Source organism: Pogona vitticeps, chromosome 3, assembly GCF_051106095.1.
Source record: "Pogona vitticeps strain Pit_001003342236 chromosome 3, PviZW2.1, whole genome shotgun sequence".
Lineage (NCBI taxonomy): Eukaryota > Metazoa > Chordata > Lepidosauria > Squamata > Agamidae > Pogona > Pogona vitticeps.
The window spans coordinates 102,884,085-102,906,611 of record NC_135785.1 but is presented as its reverse complement, the minus strand read 5'-3'; the positions used below and the strand labels follow the sequence as shown (position 1 = coordinate 102,906,611).

Below are 22,527 nucleotides of genomic sequence, written 5' to 3'. Positions count from 1 at the left end.
ATCCACAGGCCTGTAGGGCTGTCTTCAGATGCCCATCTTCCTTCTTCTTCGCTTCTGTGGAGGTGGGATGTTTCTTGCTCTGTAGTTTAGTGTCCTGATGACCCCTACTTTGTGTTGCAATAGGTGATGAGAGTCAAACCACAGGTATTGATCAGTGTGTGTAGGTTTTCTGTAGATTTCTATTCCTAAGCTGCCGTTGGATCCTATGATGACTGCACAGTCTAGAAAGGTTGTCTTTGGTATCCTCCCTGGTGAACATGACATTTGGGTCCACTGCGTTTATGTGGTCTGTGAAGGCCTATACTTCCTGAATCTTGATCTTCAGGTAGGTGTCATCCACATACCTGAATCAATAATAAGTTTTCTTGGCCTGTAGCTCCTTCATCTGATGTATGACATGTAACTACAATAGGGAGATGGTTATACTTATGTGGGGATAGGGAATATGAAAGCAGTAGAAATGCAAAGTGATACACAGTGTAATGTAGTGGATAGAATTAAAAACTAGGATTCAAAAAAGGGCAGATGATAATTTCATTAGACCATTAATAATAATCAGCTGTCCTTGCTTTTGCATTTTGAAAGGACCACAACACTATGTTTAGACTCAGTCCCAAGAGACCTGGGTTCGAAGCCACACTTGGGCATAGAAACTCAAAGGGCGGTCTCGAACCGGTAAAAACACATCTTAAGTATCTCTCTTATCATGAAGGGGTGTTTAATATTTACTGGAAAATGAAAATTACATTCACATTTGCCCCCATGATCTGACCTGCCTCCTCCTTCTGGTCTTTTCCCCTTCCCATAGTTGAAAAAGATGGGCGACACTTCTTTCTTAAAACCAGCGTCTTTTATTTCTATCTTTTAAAATAGGTTTTCAACAACAAACTGGGAATCTCCTTGCTTCAGAGATATCTTTTTCTTGTCAATGTCAATAATATGAGTGGACGAGTAGTCCAGATAGGCGGGGTATAAATCAAATAAATCAAATAAAATAAATAAAATATGCCAAGTCCCCATTCTTACGGAGGGTTGGGAAGGTTCAACTTTTACCTCAGCCTGTTCTGGCGGGCACAATGGCTTGGATATAACTGCCCCTACCTCCAGGGCTTGTGAGGGTAATAAGCCCAGCCTCCAGGATTCTCCCATACTTTTATTCTTGGGGCTTTGCCTGGCTTCAGTTGGAAGGGCCTTTCCCAGGGCAGATGCACTATCCCCAGTTTTTTTGGTTCTGAGACTCCCTAGTCCACTGTTCCTACATTCTCTGTCTTCAGTCTCTCCCCCCCTCCCCCCAAATTGGGTGGCTTTCTAGGTGCTTTGCTATGACATTCTTCTTCTGCTACCTCCTCAGGTACTTCTAGCTGCACCCATTCACCAGTCCAAGTCCTTCTTTTAAAATAGTAGTCTGACTTTTCTGGCAAGCCTTCTCCCACTTCTACTTTTTCACAGCTGCTCTGATCCTCACTTTCTTTCTCCTTGGGCCACTGCATCAATCAGCCTCCTATCTCAGTTTCCTTCCTTTTTATACAGTACAGTACTCTCTTCTTCCTCAGCTTTCTTTGGCTCCTCCTCCTTCTGTTCCTTCCTGCAGGGTAAGCTCTTCCACTCCCATCATCCTTCACAAATTACAGGGCAGGACACTGACAAGGAACTCCTTCTCCTTGTCCTCCAGCTTACACCCCCCTTCTATTAATGTGTAACAGCTACACTACATTCAGGCATAAATAAGCAGATTCACACATGTGCCAAGAAAAAGGAATAACCTCTATATTTTATGGGGGTGGTATGGGGGGGGGGAGAGAATTGAAACCTGAAGGGCAAAGGAGTAAGAATGCAACTGTGACAAGTAAATAGTCCAGAGCGTGCTAATAAAAAGAAAAAAAAGGAGAGCTGCTTAATATGTGTAATTAGATAAAAAGCCATTGTCCGTCTGAAGCCACACTAAATTTCTTGATGAATTCTTGTTCAGCTTGGATACTTCTGCACCTCTGAAACTTTGTTCAGAGAAGAGGATGAACACAAAAATAAAGTTGGTCTGAAATGGGAGTGGAGGGCCTAAAGGAAGGAGAACATTTAAAAGTAACATTGAAGTTGTGTCCTTCAACTACTGGTGAATTTATACAGTAATTGTTCAATAGATGCTGAAGTCCAAAGGTCAACTATCAATTCAAATGCAAAATCACTAAGTGGCTGTAGAAAAGCCATTGTTCTCTGAACCTAGTCTTCCCCATCTTCAGTCTGGGATAGTAAGGCTGATGTTTCTTACAGAGTTGATGGAAAAAAATTACACTTTGGACATTTCAAGCATGCTGCATAATTACTACTATTTTTATCTCTGATTTGGTCAATCCCAGCTCAGAAAGTTTCTTTTTATTGTTAAATACTGTCAAGTCACCATAAATTTTTTGTTGAGTCTATGAATGAGTGACATACAAAGTGTTATCATCTACAGTGCCACTTTTTGTTGTTATTATTTAGTCGTTAAGTCATGTCTGACTCTTTGTGACCCCATGGACCAGAGCACGCCAGGCCCTCCTGTCTTCCAGTGCCTTCTGGAGTTTGGTCAAATTCAAGTTGGTAGCTTCGATGACTGTCCAACCATCTCATCCTCTGTTGTCCCCTTCTCCTCTTGCCTTCACTCTTTCCCAACATCAGGGTCTTTTCCAGGGAGATTTCTCTTCTCATGAGATGGCCAAAATTATCGTGGCCTCAGCTTCAAAATCTGCCCCTAAACATTTGCAAAGTCAACGTTGTGGGTTCTTTACTGAATCAATCCATCACATAGTTGGTCTTCATCTTTTCCTGCTTTCAACTTTTCCTAGCATTATTGTCTTTCCCTGTGAACAACTGTAGTAATTCATCCTCTTTTATTAAAAAATATATTTTAATATGCATGTATCATATGGAAGAGCCAATCTTTCAGCAGCAATGCAGATATAGAAACATAAATCCAACATATGATCTACACAGTAAGATTTGCAGGTGCACATTTCAACTTCTTAATAATGCCTGTCATGAATTTATTTCCAACTCTATAATAATACGTTATGTAACTCAGCCAAAATTAAGCTCCATTAAGTTATTGCTACAACACATAGTCTTATCCTATGCTTGTTTAGACATGCTAAATTCCATGGAGTTCAATAGATGCAATCCTAAATGTGTTTAAGATTGCAAGCCTTACTTGGGAGTAAGCCACTTTGGGCCCGTGTGGCACAGAATTAAGCCATGAATGAGATCTGTCTTTGAGATTCCCAATGAACAACAGTAATTAAAAGAAATGACAGTCTGGACTGTGTTCAGCATTCACCCAGGATGAAGAATGAAAGAAGTTAAAAGAATTCACTGGACATTGGAAAGGATGTTGTGCACAGAATGTTACTCTCAGTTTATTTATTTTTATTATTACCATTATGATTACTGTACAGCGTTTTTCAGCCAGTAGTGTCCTCAAACTGAGAAAGAGCTTCTCTAAATAAAATAAAAATCAACAATAAAAACTAAGTACCCAAGGCATCATCAAAATCTAGAACACGTAAAGTAACAAGACCACAAAAACAGGGGATATTGGGTACGCCAGCTGTCAAGGGACTCATTGGTACGCTGAGTCAGCACGACCGTGCGGTTGCACAATGCTCAAGAGACTCCCAAAAGGCCCCGAAGGGGAACTGGGGCGGGGGAAAGGGAGGAGGGGAAGACGTGACAACTACAAATCCTATCAGCCCTTCGGCGGGAGGGAGGGCGCGCGCGCGCGCGCACTCCAACACTCGCTTGCTGGTCCCGGAAGCGCATGCGCGACGTCGCCGGGCTTGTCGGTTGAGTAAAGCGGGCCGTGATTGGTCGCGGCAGGGACGGAGGGAGGCTGAATGTGTGAAGCGCAGTGACGGAAGGAACGGGGAGCAAATGGCGGAGAGATGGTCCAGGGCCCTGTTCAAAGAGCAGCCGCAGTAGTAGTAGTAGCAGTAATAATCCCGGCTAGGAGGAAGCGGCGGCGCAGGAGGAGGAGGAGACGGCGAAGGCGACCCTGCGGCTACTTCTCCTCTTGGAAGACCTCGGCGCCGGCGCCTTAACCCGGGGATAGGCGAGGGAAGAAGCCGAGGCCCGGGGGCGTCGCCCGAAGACACCGAGCCAGGGGGAAGCGGCGGCGGCGGCAGCGAGTTCAGCCACTCCACTCCAGCAGGCTGTTGGCCGGGCCGGGTGACGGTTGGGAAATTCGAAGAGTGACGTGCGCGAAGCCCCGGCCTCCGTCCCTCACCCGCTTCACCCGGGCCGGTTTTGTGTGGCCTGTGCGCTGCTGCTGCTTTTTTCCTCGCTTGCGCGCTCGCTCCCCTCCCTGGGCCTTGTTGAGGTAAGTATCCCGGGGAGGCCCCGCCAAACTTCTTCAGGCCTTTTGGCCCGCTTGTCTCTCGTGCGTACGAAGGGGGGGGGAGAGAGGGAACTGTGGGGAGATGGTCGCTCATGCCCCCCCCCCCCCATTCTTTCCAGGAATCACCCCCCCCGGAAGGCCGCAGAGGGAAGGGGAGCGTTGAGGCGGCCTTTAGGACGAAGCCGGGAGTTAGGGTGACGGCGCCTTTGTGGGGAGGCTGCAGGCGCCCTTGGGGAGCCTGGGGGCGGGGGATTGGTCTTGAATAAGATCGGGATAACTTTTAAAGCCGGATTCTCTCTGGCTGCTTGGTCAGAAGCCCCCCCCCCCATTTGCAGATCGACAGGTCCCTCTTTCCGAAAAGACGTGCCAAGAGGAGTGCTTCGGGCCTTGTGAGGGGAGCCCCGTTCCTCTTTGAGCGCGGCAGAACCGACGTGCGGGGGAACGTGCCGGGAGGATCGGGCTGTATGGCTGCGATCGTCTCTGCCGACTTTACTTGAAGGAAGTCTCCGTGTCCCCACTTCTGCAAGCTCAATGGGTTTTTTTTCCTTCCAGAGAAAACTAGCCTGCACTAAGCAACTCTTCCCCCTCTACCCGCCAGCCTCTCCCCCCTCCCCACGAGGGGTTGAGCGAAACGAGTTTATTCCAGGCCCTTCGTTGAAGGCTGGGAGAATTGAAGTGGGTCGTAATCCAGGGCAAGAGGCGTTGACTCCTCGAACTGCGGCCTCTCGCTTTGCGGGGTCAGCGGTGCCGTTGAGACGCACCTGGTTTCCTCGAGACTCGCCCTTTCAAAGGAGATGTGGGCTCTCGCTGTTTCGGTCTTTAAAGTGTGAAGGACAAAACTCTTGTCAAATTCTCATGTGATCCTTCCTCCCCGCCCCGACTAGGGTGCGGCTAGGCGCCTTCTCTGGGGTTCAGTATCTCTTCCCCATGATGACTCTGTCATTGTTGGTCCGGTCCGGTCGCAGTATGATCGGATCCCGTTTCTGCGGTTATTTTTATTATCTCACAGTTACTTTGGATTTTTCTGGTTTGGGGTAGTCGATAAGTGAGGGAGAAGGGGAATTAGAACACCTGCTAGGGTATTAGGGTTGTGTTTTCTTTATGGATGGTCTTAGTGTTCCACTCCTTTGCTCTCATCATAATAAGGCATCATAGTTCCTGCTTTAAGTTAAATCTTGGAAGGCCTTTTCCCATTATCTAGGACCAGAGCAGAAAATGCATTATTAACATATTTGAGAGATGCTTTAAAAATATCTATCACATTAAATCAGCTCTTAATGTGGATTTGGAGAAATCATAAATCCAGAATTTGCTTTTAATAAGTGTGTAGTAAATTGTTCTTTTTCAGTACCCTAACTCGCAGTAATACCTTAGTAGCAAGTAGTATGAAAAGAGCTAGACTGTAAAGTAGAAAGTAAAACAAATGCTCCATGATACCTTAATGGAACAGGTGGGAGAGTACTGTACTTTAACTCCTTGTATTAAAAACACAAATATTTTTGTTAATTGAAGACCAAACTATGCTAGTTCTAGTTGAGATGCTTTCCCAGTTTCTTGTGGTGAAGAGTCTGACTTTCTCTTCATGGACTGGCAGCTGTCAATCATGATTGTAGTGTCTAGACTTCTGACTGCTAGACTCTTGCTTTGCCTTTGAGTGCTTGAGACTGGCCTTGACAGTCAATGACTCAGCTTTTGTTTTGTGTGGACCTTTGGGAACAGGTTGCTTTGATGTTTTGTTGCTCATAAATAAGATGGGATGTAAACCAAAAGAAATACGTGTCAGTATTGCAGCACTGGATTATCTGCAATGAGTCTTAACTTGTGTAGTGTGTAAAAAATAACTTTGACATATGGAAGCATCTAGCTCCTTTCTGTATTGCTTTCTGTTCAAGACTGATCAGAAGTCCTATTGGTACACATTTTTATATTCAGTTGTGATATTTGAGTGAAAAGAAACCCAGTGTTTTATTTTGCAGTATCAGTAAGATGTGGTCATACTCATCAGTTAGACCATCCATTTCAAGGTCTAGGGATGTACCTCTTTAATAAAAAATAAATCCAGGGAGGCCTGACATTCTTAGGAGGACTGCCTAAAACACTGAGAGTAGGTAAGAGTCTTAAAAACTGTTTGAGTCTGTGTTGAAGGGTATTTCAAGTATTGCTAATCATTATGATCATCCCCCCCCTTTCCTCAGTTGTGTTTATTTAAACAATTCCAATTTATCTGCTAGTCATAAGGCTTGTTTTCTCTCTCTCTGGTTTAGATCCTTACTGATAAGCTAATTGGGGGGGATGACAGTTACTTTAATTATTGTTTCAGTGAGCAGAATGTGTGGGTCCTTTAAAAAGATGTCCCTTATTTGTATTTGGAAATGAGTTGTAATGAAATCTATTAGATCTCCTAATTCTTGTAGTTTCTGAGCAACAAGAAATCTATAGTTTTGATGTTTGGATATCTGTGGAAGCAGGAGTCTTTTCTCCTTTCAGTTGTAAGTTGTATGGTTTGTAGGGACTAGCCTCTTTGTCCTAAATGCTGGTGAAGTATGTGAAATGATTTGGGCCTTCATTCCTTAACAGCATGCTGTGATGCCCCCACCATAAAATGAAGGGAAGCAGAGAAACAGTATCATGGCTGTGGTTTATGCTACAAGGAGAGTAGCCCTGTTTTCAGTGTTGACAAAAAATGTGTATGGTTACAGCAGCAGAGTGATGATAGGCATTTTAGAAGTAATTAAGCAGAGTGGTGGTGTGGTGAGAGGGCGAGGCCTGTAAACATACACATCATTAATATTAATAGCATTAAATAATATAACACCATCTGTTTACTTAGCAGTTTGCAAAGAACAGTTATGACATATCCTGACATACAGGAAGTTACAATCTGAAATAGATACTGTATAGAGAAACAACAATAAAGGGGTAGCTGTGAGCTCCTCTGTCCTGGTAATTTAACTTGGAGCTGACTAAAGGATGGGCAAGCATACTATCTTCACCCTGAGAACAGTTGGTCAGGGTTTGATGCAGATGCTTGAATTCAAATGTCATGGTAGTAATCTTACAAAAACTGTATATAATAATTGATCAGACTACTAAAGGTTGATACTGCCAGATGTTTAGAATTACAACATATATTTTCCTCATTTATGTCAGATGGTCATATTGGCTGAGGATCTTACTGTAATCCAACACAGGTGAGACACACTGGGGGTTTGGAAGGCTGGTTTAGAATAAAACTTAATGGTTTTTTTGAAACCTGCTTAGTGATATTTATAGGTGCAATGAGAATTTTTTAAAAGATAACTTGTGCATCTAAGATTGCTTCATAGTTTGTCATGCTTGGTATATCAGAAGGAAGGTTTTTAATTTTTCTTTGTTGTACCTTTAATTGGGCATAACTCTATTTTATGTAGTGAAATTTAATAAAATGTATTTTTCTCCCAACAGAGAATATGAAACAAGTGTCAAAATGACATCCAGATTTGGAAAGACATATAGCAGAAAAGGGGGCAATGGAAGTTCAAAATTTGATGAAGTCTTTTCTAACAAACGGACCACTCTTAGCACAAAATGGGGAGAAACTACCTTTATGGCCAAGCTAGGACAGAAGAGACCTAATATCAAACCAGACATTTCTGAAATTCCTAAAAAACCCAGAGTAGAAGAGGAAATGATAGAAGACCCATTTGGATTTGACAGTGATGAAGAATCTCTGCCTGTATCTTCAAAGAATGTGTCACAAGCTAAAGGTTCCTCTCAGTTGGAGTGTGTTGAAGCATGTCAGTCTGGAGATTTTACTTCTGCACTTGAATCTAACAGCAAAATTACTCAGCTGGTCAGTGAAGACATGTCATCCAGCAAGTGTATATTTTTGGATAATGCAATACATGGCTTGAAAGAGAAGAATTTGAACAGAAATGTGGAAGATGGTGATATTAAAAGTCGCAGTGCTAACATTGTAATTACAGGTATGCTCAGAAAACACAGCTGAATTGAGAGCTGTTATGTTAACCTTGCATTTGGCTTCTTATTTGACCAAATAACTTTTTCTTACAGGTTCAATTAGGGATGCATTACTTACTTTTTTTCTCTGAGACAGGTGTCTTTTGGATAGGGAGTAGTTGGAAGCATCTCCTGTATGCAGATTGGAATGTTTAATAAAATGGGTTTTCACCTTGGTTAGTTGAAGTGATAAACTTCTTAACATCTGAGGAGAAGATTGGGTTTTTAAATCAAGGCTTTGTGAAAAAAGTATAATTTCTGCAGTTAAAAATGACAAAGTGTGAACTGTGTTATTTAAAGATTGACTGAAACAGTGAATGAAACTTTATAAATGAATTGAAACAGTTCTGTACAATGAGTAAAAAGACAGACATCTTGTTACCTACCTTTCAAGATGAGTTGCCTCACAGCCTCTGCAGTGAAACATTAAATTTATGTGTTGGTTTCCTTTTTGTGTAGGAGTAAAAGAAATGAGATGCATTAAGAAAAATAACATTAACACTTGTACAGATGTGTGTCACTTTTTACTCTCAGCTTTGTACTATAGGCACTCTGGAAAGAGAGACCTTGTTCTCTTCTGTTCTTGTGTGGAACACAGCTGCATGAAAATTGATGCAGTTCAAGTTGCTTTTACAATCACTTTAGAAAAACTACCATGTTTCCCCGAAAATAAGACAGTCTTATATTAATTTTTGCTCCAAAAACACATTAGGGCTTTTTGTCAGGGGATGTTTTATTTTACAGCCATGTCATCTTCTGGTTGCTGCACAGTGCTGCACAATGATGGAGGGTAGGGTTTCCCTTAAGTAGGGCTTATTTTTTGGGGGGGGTGGGGTAGGGCTTATATTACGAGCATCCTGAAAAATCATACTAGGGCTTATTTTCAGGTTAGGTCTTATTTTTGGGAAACTAGTTAGTCTAGTGACAATTTTGAAACAGCATTTTTTGTTACTCTGCTGTCATACATTGATTCCTCTTAAAGTGTAGTGTTTAATTCTATTACACTTTCTAAACATCATGCCATCTGACACATTCAGAGCAACCATTGGTTAAAAAAAGTATGAGCAACTAAGTCTGCACTTAAAATATAAGTATGACTTCTGAATTTTGGTTTGTTCAGTGATAGTTTGAAGTCTTTTATTGTTAAAGTATGCTATTATTGATTGTGGGAAATAGAATTCATAAGTAGTTTTAGGCCTAAATCTTAGTGCCAAATAGAAATATTTAATCTGAGATTTACATAAGTACTGCCTAATTGCTTAAACGGCTGATTCAGTGTGCAAACTTGGTTTAGACTAGAAACTGTATTTAGGCTGTGATTAAAACATTCCTTTTTAAAATGTTGAAGGAAAAGTTAGAATTTAACAAATGCAACAGTCATAGTTTAGTAGTAATTGATACATTTAAAAAAACACAAATTCTGAAAAAAGAAAAACCTGGTTATGTTGCATCCCCACAAATTGAAGTGTACTCATAGCAGTTAATATTGTACTGCTCAACCAACAATTGCTCTATAAATTAAAAGATATAGTTATTATAATTCAATAAAGGACTCAGTGCTTAATTTCTACAGCATGACAAATAGCCAGTTCTATTAACTACTTTTTAAATCTTCGTTTATATGTGACATTTATAATAACACCAAATTCAATACTCACAACACATAGACTTGGATTTCTCACAAATTGTGATGTGTTACCTTGTTTAAGTTTTTTTTTCTTTAAGGCCATAGTTAGAATCACTGAAAAAAGTCTTCCTGTTTTTAGTCTAAATATTATAGAATATTTAGCAATAAAATGTTTCATTGTGGGTTGCTCCTGGTCAGGGTGTATGTCAGCTACTCCTTTCTCAAAAAAGTTCCATTCTGCTGTTCCTTATTTTTTTGTCATTCTTTCCTTACGCAAACAGTCATGTTATATTCCCACCCCACATCCTCAGTCCTTTTGGTTTTCTCCTGTTCAGACTTGTCCTCTGCTGCCATAAACTGAGTTTTACTTCTGCAAACCTCTGGATTCTACCAAGCTTACTGATGTCTCCCTTGTATGAGGATAGTGGTGTTTTGGCTACATCAGGGTTATCCTGATTGAATAAATTTGTTATTATTAAACAGTATATTAAGTTTTCCACCTGTCTTGGAATGTTTTGGGTTCATGTTTGGGGAATGTTTTATAGATGATGTGATGTCCCAGATGTAGACTTAACAGGAAACTTTAGCCAGGCTTGTAACTTTGATGACTACTTATTTGCAAAAATAGGTTTTTGCTTTCACATTTTAGAATTTTGAGTTTACATCCATGTACCTTTTTTAATGTAATATTTGTAATTTTGCATATAGCATTTAACAAACCTAATTTCAACAATCCTTATAACCCTGGAAGCTAGTATATCTAAACTTCAGATTTCCAGACAGTAATCTGTATATAAAATAACAACCCAGCCTTTTGATTATTATCAAGATATGCTAAGCTAAATCAACATTTAAAGGAAAATAGATGTCACAAGTACAGTATGATTCAGTTTCTTGATTCTTTTGGAAATGCCTCTCTTGAGATTTAGAAATCCCAAGAACCCCTGGGTATATTGGGAGAAGGAGAGGCCGTGAAATGTAAGTGAAGTGGGCTTCTGTTGTAACATGTAAAGCAGGAACTTACACGTGTCCTCCCCGAAAGCTTGGTTAGTTCCCACCTTCCTGTCCTCCAGGACACTGGTTCTTAACCTTGGGTTACTCAGGAGTTTTGGACTGCAACTCCCAGAAGCCTTCACCACCAGCTGTCCTGACTGGGGTTTCTGGGAGTTGCAGTTCAAAAGCATCCAAGTAACAAAGGTTAAGAACCACTGGAGACAGATCTTTCTTTTTCACAGTGTAATTAGGCAATGAAGATTTTTTATTTGGGATGCTGCACGTTTTGAATATTTTATGTGTATTTTGATGTGTTTCAACTGTTTTAAACTAATGGTTTTTGTATTGTGATATGTTAATTTTTTTTAAATAATAGTTTTTTAAGTTGGCTTGTTTTTTAACAATTTGCAGGCCAGCTTGGTCCCTTTACTACGAGAAAGAGAGCAAAATACATACATACATACATACATACATACATACATACATACATACATACATACATACATACATACATACATACATACATACATACATACATACATACATACATACATACATACATACATACTGAAATTCATTAGCACTTATTAGAAGCTTATATATTGGCAAAACAGGATTTCCCACATCACATGTTAATGTGGGATGTGGGGGCTTGCTTATATAGGCTTGCTTATAGTTCTGTATTGCTCATAAATGCTCACCCTCTGAGGGCGGATCTGATTTAAGCCATGATTTAATTTTTTTTAAAAATCGTATTTTAGATTATTTAAATTAAAATGGTTTTTAATAAATATTTAAATCATGATTTAAATAATTTGATTTTTAAAAATCATTGATTTTTATCCACCCTCCTTAGTATAACATACATATAACTGGTTCTAAATTTCATTGAAAATTATAATAACATTTGCAACCTTTATACGTCACAAATGTTGAAAGAATCTTGTGCTAACAAGTTTAGTTGGAAATCTAAGGTATAATAGAAAAAACTGAAATCATTAGGTAATAATAACACATATGGTTCATTAGCAGAATCCACCTGCTCAAGAACTGAAGAAAAACATTGTGTTTACCATAAATCTCTGGTGTGTTCAGATGAAATCCCACAGAGTATTACTCATCTGGATTCCTGAAATGCTTCATAAAGTAACAAGAGTTTACTTACTGGGCATGTAACTACATAAATAATCATATTATGGTTCTATGCATATATGTTTCCATAGGTAAGTGGTCTTCCCTAGAGCTGAGGAAATTGTTACCTTTGTGAAATGAAGGGTTGGTTACTTGGAGAGCCTGATTCCTTAAAAAAATGGTGGTTTCAGCAATGTAATTTACTGACAGCTGTCTTAGCACCTTTTAAGTTATTGAAGATGGGAAGTTCATAGAATTTTACGGCCATCTCCTTCTGTCCAGAATTGTCCTTCAGTTTGAAAGAGATACATTTTAATTGACTAAGTTTGGTTTTTCAAATCACACTGTATACTATAGCTTATGTTGCATTTGCACATCATACGGAGTTTTTGCTTAGTGATACCTGGACAAGTTATAGGAAGCCTCAGGCTTGAATCTTCCTTTTTCTGTGCTGAAAGGAAGAGTTGAGAAGTTTTTGGTGTAACAGAAGTGTGTAATCTGAAAAATGGGTAGTATTTGAACACAGGATAATATCAGACTGAAACTGGATTGTTTAAGGATGGGAAGTCTGTGGCCTATCAGTAAATTGCAGCTGTTAAACCTACTTTTGTGGCCCACAGGTCCCTGTGAAAAGCCTTTAGAAAAAAAGGGGTAAAAAAAATACATTCCACATTCCTGGTGATCCCCAAGCCTCTACAAGTGACAAATCTGTATTGAAGTAAGATGCAAGATCCCCTGCATCTTGTTTTTCCCTGCCACAGTGAAACCTTTAATCACATCTGGTTTTGTTTTTCAGTGCTGATGTAGCAGGTGTGAAGTAATAGGCTTTGGGAAGTTGCTCTTGTACGATTTAAATTGGTAATATTAAAGATCAATGTGGTTTAAGATGTAAGTAGTCTGGAAGGTTGTGATTAATTGAAAGCAGAAGCAAATGTTTCTGAATTTAATGACAGGAGGAAGGTATGAGTCTCAGTGTAGCTTTTTAATGTTATTTTCATCTTGCTTAGAATGCTCTACAATAAGACTGTTTTGTAGCAGTATGTACTTACAAGGCAGATGAGTCATGCTCAGAATGTTATTGTGCCTTTCCTTGCAATGTTAATGAGCAATACTGTTAGCATTGGTTGTTATTGATGCAGTTATTGTAAATATTCTTTCTCTAAAGACCTCAGTAGTTTCTGCAGCTGTGCAAAAACTAATGTTCTCCTGAACAGCTCTGAAGAGATGTGCTGTTAAGAAGTGTTTGAGTTTTATCTTCTCTTCTGGTGTTCTTGATAGTATTTGAATGTGTGTAGTACCGAGTGGCAGTTGGGAGGAGTTTCAATGTTTTCCTTCTGATAAAAACTGGGGTTCTGCAAAAACATTAGTGTGAATATTGCAGTAATAATAAAAGGCAAGACAGTGTCTGTTCTCTTCAAACTGAGACCGTTTTGGTTCAGTGGGCTTATTTCAAGGAGTTAAGCTTAGCGTGCAGTTTTGTACATGTGAACTCACCAGTAAGTCTTGTGAGGTAAACAGGTCTTACTTGCAGACAGGAGGGCATATTAGGATTGCAGCTTTACCTCAGGAGTAAGTATTGTTGAACATAGTCAGACTTCCTTCTGAGTACACTAGCAGGTTGGATCACTGAAGATGCCATATTCAGAAGCATTCTTAGTGTCAAAATTCTTGCCCTGCAGTTTTGTGTGAGCCTGTTTAGAAAGGAAGCTGTATTAAATTCATTGGAACTTACTCTGAGGGAGGTTAGTCTAATGGCTCTAATTACAGTGGTGCCTCGCTAGACAGTTACCCGCATGACAGTTTTTTTGCTAGACATTGGCTTTTTGCGATCGCTATATCGATTCGCAAAACAGTGATTCCTATGGGGGAATTTCGCTGGACAATGTTTGTTCCCTGCTTCGCAAACCAATTTTTGCTAGACAACAATTTTGACAGCTCCCTCCGTGCTCGCAAACAAGTGTTTTCAGGACCTAAGCTTCGCAAGACAGTGATTTAAACAGCTGATCAGCGGTTCGCAAAGCGGCTTTCCTATGGCCTATCTTCGCTAGACAACGACTATCCTTCCCCATTGGAACGCATTAAACAGGTTTCAGTGCATTCCAGTGGGGAAATGCTTTTCGCTAGACAATGATTTTGCTGAACAGCGATTTCAGTGGAATGGATTATCATTGTCTAGCAAGGCACCACTGTAGTTTTCAGCCTTAACTATCTGTATCCTGTCTTATACTATTTGTGTATATACGTCTGCTGGTTAATTTCTTTCACTGTATATTTGTGTATATTTTGTGTTAAAAGTTCCATTTTAAAAAGCCAGGAATTTCAATCCCTTAAAAAACCTCTGGTTTATGAATGTTTGATACTGCTTCTGTGTGCAAAATTCAAATTAGAATAAATTCTCTGGAAGTGTGGATATATGAATTGCCATCAAGGGCTGTGGCAAAACGTTTGCTTGTAGTGACTGATTGACACTTGCTCATTCACCCAGATGATCAATTATATGTATGTGTGAAGTGGCCCATGAACTGATTGCAGGTGTTTATGGAGAGGGTTAGTTTTGAATCCAGATTGTACTTTCTTGAATAAGTGGATTTAGAGAACAGAGATCTTACTACTTTTGTCCCATCTTCCTGCAGAACCTTCTTTCAGTTGATAGTTGGTATGAAGAGCTTTATAGAAGAGCTTTCATTACTTACATGTGGGTCTCTGTCAGCATTATTGGTAGTTTTTTGGGAGGCACCCATTATAGAGCCTGATGGATAGTTAGACTTCCCACCCCATAAAGCCTTGCCACTCTTGGGCAGCACCAGGATAGATTTCTTCTTTTTGAAAAGAAAATAATGGCAGCAGAGAGCCATTCCTAAGTAATGTAAACTGCAACTTTTTAGCTGCATCTCCCAGAATCGTGCCTTAGAGAGTTCTTGGTGAATTCTGGAAGTTGCAGTTCAAAATATCCAAAGTTCCATCCTTAATAAATTCTGCAGTGCAAAAATCATGGAAAATCATACACCTTAAATACCAAGATAATTCACAATCATTGCTTTATGTTTGAGTGAGAAGTGGTTAACTGACAAAAAAAAGGAGTCTGCTTCTGGGATTTTCCCTTGTTTGGTGTTTGTGCATTGTAGTGAGCACAAGAGGAGATCCTGTAGACCAGCCATTCTTAACCTTTTTTTGCCCACAGCCATTTTAGGAGCAGTTCACAGGTTCCAGGTCTCCTGGCAAACAAGAATACAACACAAACAGATACCTTTCAGAAACTTCTCACATTTTTCAATCTGGGCCTCCTTCAAATTTGCTGGGCCCCCTACGGGACCACATGACCCTCTGTAGACCATCTTGGTTGCTGATACTTGTGTTGTCAGGGTTCATGTTTGCTTTTGTGATACAAAGCTTGATAACCTTTTTCCTGCTGGCACTGTAGAGAATATTGCAAGGCATTGTTAAAAACGTTTGAACCATGGACACAAAAGCAACACTTGCCATTCATAAACTAGAGGTTTTTTGAAGGTTCTATTTGATATACTGGATGGCTCACAAACTGACATGCCAGTTAAGATGTGTCACCTTTTACAGGTAGCTGCATTCTATAATTTCCTCTTTATCCTTGACACAAGTATAATTCACATATTCTATTCATGCAGTACTTTAATTTTCTGGGACTGAAAAAAAAACTTTACTATATTTTGGTAAGTTTTGTCTGCCCTTCTCTTTTAATTACATTCACTCAAATTTTACACATATGGAAGCAATCACATCTGGTGATTGCCATGAAAAATGTATAATAGCAGATATTTTTATGCAGCCATTATCTAGGGCTGTAAAAAGGTCCTGATTTCTTTCAGTGCCTAGTTTGGCCTGATACAGAATTGAAAATAGGACATTTTTGTTGTCCCCCCACCCTTTTTATTTATTTATTTGTTTATTTGTTTATTTGTTTATTTTGCTTGAAAGTTAAAAATAAGTCATGCTTGCTTTTTCATATAGTGGTGCCTCGACTTGCGAATGTCTTGACTTGCGCACAAAATGTTGCTTTGACTTGCTACCGGTGCTTTGAGGTATGACTGGAAAAAAGGCTCCCTCCCTCCTTTCGTGCCCTTTTTAAAACCTTATAGGTCATCTTAGGTTTTTTAAAAACGTCTCCCCCTAGTGGACAGTTTAACTGCTTTTGCATTAGTTCCTATGGGAACTAATGCTTTAAGATACAACCAGCGCCTTGAGATACAACCAAAAAACGGCCGGAATGGATTAATCGTGTTTCAGTGTATTCCTATGGGAAATGGTGCATTGAGTTATGACCAACTTGAGTTACGACCATCATCCTGGAACAAATTAAGTTCGCAACTCAAGGCACCACTGTATGTGCATGAAATCTGGAGGCACAGTAGTCTTTAATAAACACTGACAATTTATACACAGGTAGGTTTCCTTTTTTGTGCCAGATACATTTAACATTTGCTTTGGGTCATGACTTGTCTGAATTGGTTCTGATTATCTTTGGTATTTGATTGGATTTGTTGCATACTGCTATCATTAACAGGGTTGTTACATATGCATTTTAATTCTTGTTAAAATGGTTTAAATACGTTTTCCACAATATAATAAACATGAATTACTTTTTTGAACTCTAAACTTGTTGAAATATTTGCCTCATCTACAGAGGAATCTGGGTCTCTGCTGTGGTTCTTGAGTGTCGAAGACACAGATGCATGATGTTTTTATGTTAAACTTGAAAAAAACCTCTCTAAACAGGAAGGTCTTAAAGGAAACATTGAGTTTACAGATGTAATCATGTTTCAGATAGAGCCACCAAAATAAATTTGATTTAAGTTAATCGTGACTAAATTATTCCATTAATTATTGCTGTAAGTATGGTTAAGTCTGGATACACACACTTCTATTACTTCAACTGTTCTATTACAACTTTTGACAATCTTCAAGGTAGCTAGCATTTTAAAAAATATTATAGACTGAAATTAAACTTAACTCAAATGAGCATGATCTAACAGCAGACTTCTGTTGATCGAATGGTAGAATCCAGTTCAGCCAAGACAGGATAATTCCCTCCTCCCCATAATCCCCTGAAACCAGCTTTAGGGGCCTGGAGAATTCTCTAGAGCAGATATTCAGGCATTATGGAGGGCTACAGTGGAAAGGGAAAGAAAAGTTAGACCAGCAGAATGTTAAATTTGGCCTATAATCCTCCTGTAGGTAAAGCTGTTGGTCAGTTTCCAGCACTGTCATTGTTTGTAGAACCAGATTCTACAAAGGGGGAAAATGTATATTTCGTTTCTCCCTCCTTTGCTCCCCGTTTGTGCCCTACATTTCCTGAAATCCTGATCTTGACAGATCGGAAGCTCTCAAATGGATTTTGGCCCTGGAGAAATCTGTGGAGATGAGAGAGGAGCCAAAAGTCCTAGAACATCTGGGGATCCAAGGTTGGAAACTACTGTTATAGAGTATCACAGCTTGCCTTATGATTGTGACTTCTATGAAAAGGCAGTAAACATTGAACATATATCTGCTTATGAGTTACTGGGAATTTAATTAAATGGCTAGAATCCTATTGTTGATATAACTTGCTGTGGGTACTGGTCATATGCCTACCTTTAAGAGGTGGCTAAAGACTGTGTTCTTTATAGAGGCTTTTGATGGCAGTCATTCATGAACTTGCCACTTTCGCTGCCCATCCAAGTATGGGTTGATGTTCTCAGCTTGCTTGTCTTGTGATGCTGGAGATGATTTGTTTTGTTCTTATATTTTTACTATTGTTTCATATGTTACTTTTTTTTTATCTTATTGATTGCTAACTGCCTAGAAAAGTCCAAGAAAGGAAGGAAGAATATTTTGACTGGGCTGTCGGGTGTCTGGCAGGCATGCAGCTGAGACACACCCTGCCACCTACTAAATTGATTACAATTAACTAGCAAGTTGTAAAAATATTAGTAGGTTTCTAGCTAATATTCTAAAATATTTTTGTTGTGTACTTTTCTAATGCTTTAAAAAATTTTAAAATTTATTTTCTAAAAAAGAATAAGAAATGCAGAAAAAAATGAATGGGGGAATTTTGATACTTAAATTTTTTTTTTGATGTCACATAATTGCATACAAGAATTACAACAGGCAAAAACAGAGAAACAAATAAGGCCAAACTGTACAGTATTATAATGTTCAAAAATGCTTCCTCCTTTTTTGTTTTCAACTTCTTAGTTATATTATTGCATTTTATATTACTCTGGTTACTCAACTTAAAAGCACAGAATGTAGTATCAGCTTTTCTAATATGCTCACTAAGCTTATTATAGTTATGCCAGTATCTATAAGTATAACCCTAAGTTTACAAAATATTATACATCTTGGATTTAAATTGAAATTGGTAAACTTTGACTCTTCATTTCTGTCTAGTAATAGGGAAGGACATTAAAAGCAGAAACAAAACAAAACAGAACAACAAGGAAAAAAAGGTTAAAGATATACCAGGTATTCATCCCAACCATTTTTAACTTACAGAAATAGATTTTAAGTTCTCCATATATTATGTTGTATCACACATCTTAATTTTTTCCAAGATATAGATAATAGGCTTGCCATTTTTACTGATATTTTTGAGTGATATTTATATAATTCATTAACTTTGCCATTATTGCAAACTCAGCTGATTTTCTTTACAACTCTATCATTGGACACTCTTCTGTCTTCTGTTTCATTGCAAAAGTTACTCTAGCTGTTGTTAATATGTACCTAAGTAGGTCTTGTGAGATTCTATGTTAACTGGTAAGATTCCCAACAAAATAGTCTCTGGATCCATTGGAAATTTGATTTTCAAGTATTTTTTGAATTTCTGCATGTATCGTTATCCAGTATCTTTTTGTCTTTATATGGGTCCACCACATATGGTGGCAAGTGTCATCTGTCATTTTACACTTCCAGGAAGCGCCTTTGTAATTCTTTACCATCTTTTCAACATATTTTGAGGTAATATACCACCGGTGGAATATTTTACACCAGTTTTCCCTTAGAGCTTAACAGGGCTGTATATTAATTTCCTGTGACCATAGATTTCCCCAACATTGTAGCAGTATTTCTTTATTTTTTAGTATTTCAATTTTTCATCCATTTCACCATATGTATTTTTTACTTGTTCCTCAGTACCAAACTGGAGCAATAATCTACTATAGATTCATCACAGTAGATGATCTTTTTGTTATAGGCCAATCCTTTCAAATTCCGTCAAGGCTTTTTTGGCTCCTTTTCTGGTACTGAAATCTTCTTTTAGTCTAGAGACTATCTGAAAGTAAGTTAACCATTGTATCCTTTTCTCTTCTACTTTGATTTCTTGCCATGATTTAATTTCTCCATGTCAGTTTAACATATCTTTATAAGTTATAAAGTCACTACTTTTCCTTACTTGTTGGTCATAATAAACATTTGTTGGTGACATTAATATTAGAATTGATGGACTGATTCTTCTTTTTAATATTTCCCATATCTTAAATAAGCTATCTCTAATTACATGTATTTTGTCTGAGGTTATATTTTTATTGATTGTTTTTTTAAATCCAAAAATATTTTATGTAAGCCATTGTCTAGATTCTAATTTTATCAATCTGTCGTTTGTTTTTTTAAGGCAATCCGTTACCCAGACTAATTCGGCAGCCTAATATTACAACTTTATATTGAATATTGCCAGACTTCATCTTTTCTTCTCATCTTGCAGTACCTTAAACCTTATTCTTTGTTTGTTGTCATTTTATATAAACTTTTTTTGTTTTTGTCAGTCATTCAAGATCTTTTTAGAAATTGAAATTGATGTCATCTGGATAAAAAAATAGTTTTGGTAATACACTCATTTTAATAGTGGAAATTCTTCTTAGCCAAGACAGTTTTAGCTTACACCATCTTTCAATTTTTTTTTTGTATTTTTAATCAGACCTTCATGTTATTGTCATTGAAAAGTGTATCATTTCAACTAGTAAAATGTATTCCTAAATATTTAACTGGATTTTAGTTAAAGGGTCAAAATATTTATCACAAGTATGCATAGTTGCATCCAGAGTTACGACCAAGGTATCTTGATACCATTCTGATCTATAATGAGATAATTGGAATGATCTGTCATTGGACTGTAAGGTACACATTTAGTGGAGTTATAGTGGCAAATATTAACAAACTGTAGGTATATTATTTGAATTTCTGTTTCATTGTACTGAAGAAGAAAACTACATCTATGGAGTACAAAGAGCTGCTTTAGATGTTTATATAGTAGATGGGCAAAGATAATTTTGTTTGGGGATCTGATGGTTGCATTCACTGCATGGCAGAGGAAAATACTGTATTTAAAGTATAGCATCATTCAATGTCCTTTTAGTGTATCAAAGCTGGGAAGTAACTCTTTGTTGAACACCTCTAGTTGCAGGTAAAAAAATTAATATAATTAATGTAAACTTCAATTTGCAGTCTCTGCTGTGTACTCATTTCATTATTGTTGTTTGTTTTGTAGATACAGTACAAAATTCTAGGGAAGATAGTGAGAACAGTCACTTCGTCTACAAAAATGCTGATGACAATAATACAATTAATGCTGAGATAGCAGAAATCTCTGGGTACAACATTGAAATCAAGGATTCTCATGATTCTTGGGATTCTCATATTGGAAGGAGAGACTCTCCGTCAGAAACATCACATACTAAAGGATCATTAGTAACTGGCTTATATGATTGGGAAGATGAAAATGAGGATACCCGAAGAGGAGAGTATATTTTAGGTTTTGATGGTGAACCGCTTTCTGAGATAAAAAATAAGGATGAAGATCTGGTGAAAGAAGACAGTGAAAGTCCAAAGGAAGCCATTAGCGAAGAACTGATGCAAACTGTTCTCAGGCCAAGTAATTGTCGGACATACTGTAGGTCTAACAAAACAAAATCGCAGGGAATGACAAATTTTGATAAGCTACTGGATGGCACTCTTCAGCCTCTAGCCAAAGCAAACAGTGATTCAAATACTGATAGTCTGAACCCAGTAAGAAAGGTTGCTTTAAGCAGTGGGACCAGTTTTAGAGGGACAGTTGGAAGGACTAGAGACTACACTGTTCTCCATCCATCATGCTTATCAGTTTGCAATGTTACTATACAAGATACCATGGATCGTATTGATGAATTAGCTACTGCTACACCTACTGATCTGGGAGAAGCAGGACGTCTAAGAAAGAAAGCTGACATGGCAACAGCTAAGACTACAACTAGATTTCGACCAAGCAATACCAAATCCAAAAAAGATGTCAAGTTGGAATTCTTTGGGTTTGATGACAGTGATGAAGGAGGGGGTGGGGAAGGTGGCTCTAGAACCTCAGGAAGCTCAAATTATAAAATTAAATATTTTGGATTTGATGACTTAAGTGAAAGTGAGGATGATGATGAAGAGCGGCAATTAGAAAGGAAAGTTAATAAAAAGAGAAGCAGGACAGCACCATCCTCCTCCTCACTTCAATCCACATCTGATGGAAATGACAACTATTCACAGGACAACCAGTCAAGCACTAACACAGGTAATTTGTTGCTCTTATTTCACAGTTTCATAAAGGTGATTTGACAGTTGATATAGGGATGGAAGTGTATGTTGTGTGGGAATAAAGATGTGATTTGATTGTAAAATTATTTCATTTTAACATTTAAAAACATACAGATCTTATTACTCTTGCATTTCAGCAACACAGACTGGTACAAAAACTAGCAGAGTACATCAAATCTCACAAAGTTAACTTAATTTTTAACTGGCAGCCAACAAATTAGGCTGTCCTAGTTGGAGTAACAAGAATCTGGTGGGCAAGGGTGGAAATGGAAAGAAGAATAAGAAACTGAAATGTCTAGGTGAATTGCTGGGATTCATGTAAGCAGTGGAAGTGGTTTCTTCTACTCCAATAGCTTAATTAGTCATGTCCCCCCCCCCACCCAAGAACAATACAAGCAAGAAATCAGTCTTGTGCATTAGCATTATTAGTGTTAACTTGTGTGTCAGGATAAAAGCTGACCTGGAACAGAACTACAGAATAAAAGGTGTTCCTGGGGCCTGATTAAATCAACAGGAAGGCATTAGTATATGTGCATTGTGTATGTGAGTGTTTAGAAATGCTTTTTATTTATTTTTATTTATTTATTCAATTTTTACCCCGCCCCTCTAGACTACGTCTACTTGTAAAAATACAAAAAATAAACGTAAAACACTGCAAGCCCCTGGGGCTGCAAAAAAACAAAACAAATAAAAAACAAACATAACCCCACCAACCCAATCCCACCCTGCAAAAGCCACCCAAAACAGTTTTTAAAAAGCAGCACCTTACCTCCACCGCCACGATCACTACTGCCAGGAGGCCTCCCGGGCTCCAGCTGCCGTTGCTGGGCCAGGGTTTGTTCGTCGC

The 22,527-nt window shown here is 38.6% G+C and overlaps 1 protein-coding gene across 5 annotated transcripts in view; it reads left to right on the top strand.

Moving 5' to 3' along the window:
- Window positions 1-4,078: 4,078 nt before the first annotated feature.
- The window catches only part of WAPL (WAPL cohesin release factor), a 66,816-nt gene continuing 48,367 nt past the window's right edge, over window positions 4,079-22,527 (top strand). Inside the window, exons 1-4 of one of the 5 annotated variants that reach the window (XM_020805956.3) lie at window positions 4,079-4,348; window positions 7,811-8,331; window positions 18,519-18,593; window positions 20,614-21,657. In XM_020805956.3, coding sequence (XP_020661615.3) covers window positions 7,833-8,331; window positions 18,519-18,593; window positions 20,614-21,657 — 1,618 coding nt within the window. In that variant the 5' untranslated portion in view covers window positions 4,079-4,348; window positions 7,811-7,832. Of the gene's footprint in view, window positions 4,349-6,451; window positions 6,471-7,810; window positions 8,332-16,764; window positions 17,552-18,518; window positions 18,594-20,613; window positions 21,658-22,527 lie in introns of those variants that run through there. The other 4 variants (XM_072995110.2, XM_078390969.1, XM_020805957.3 and 1 more) reach the window with 4 other exon arrangements.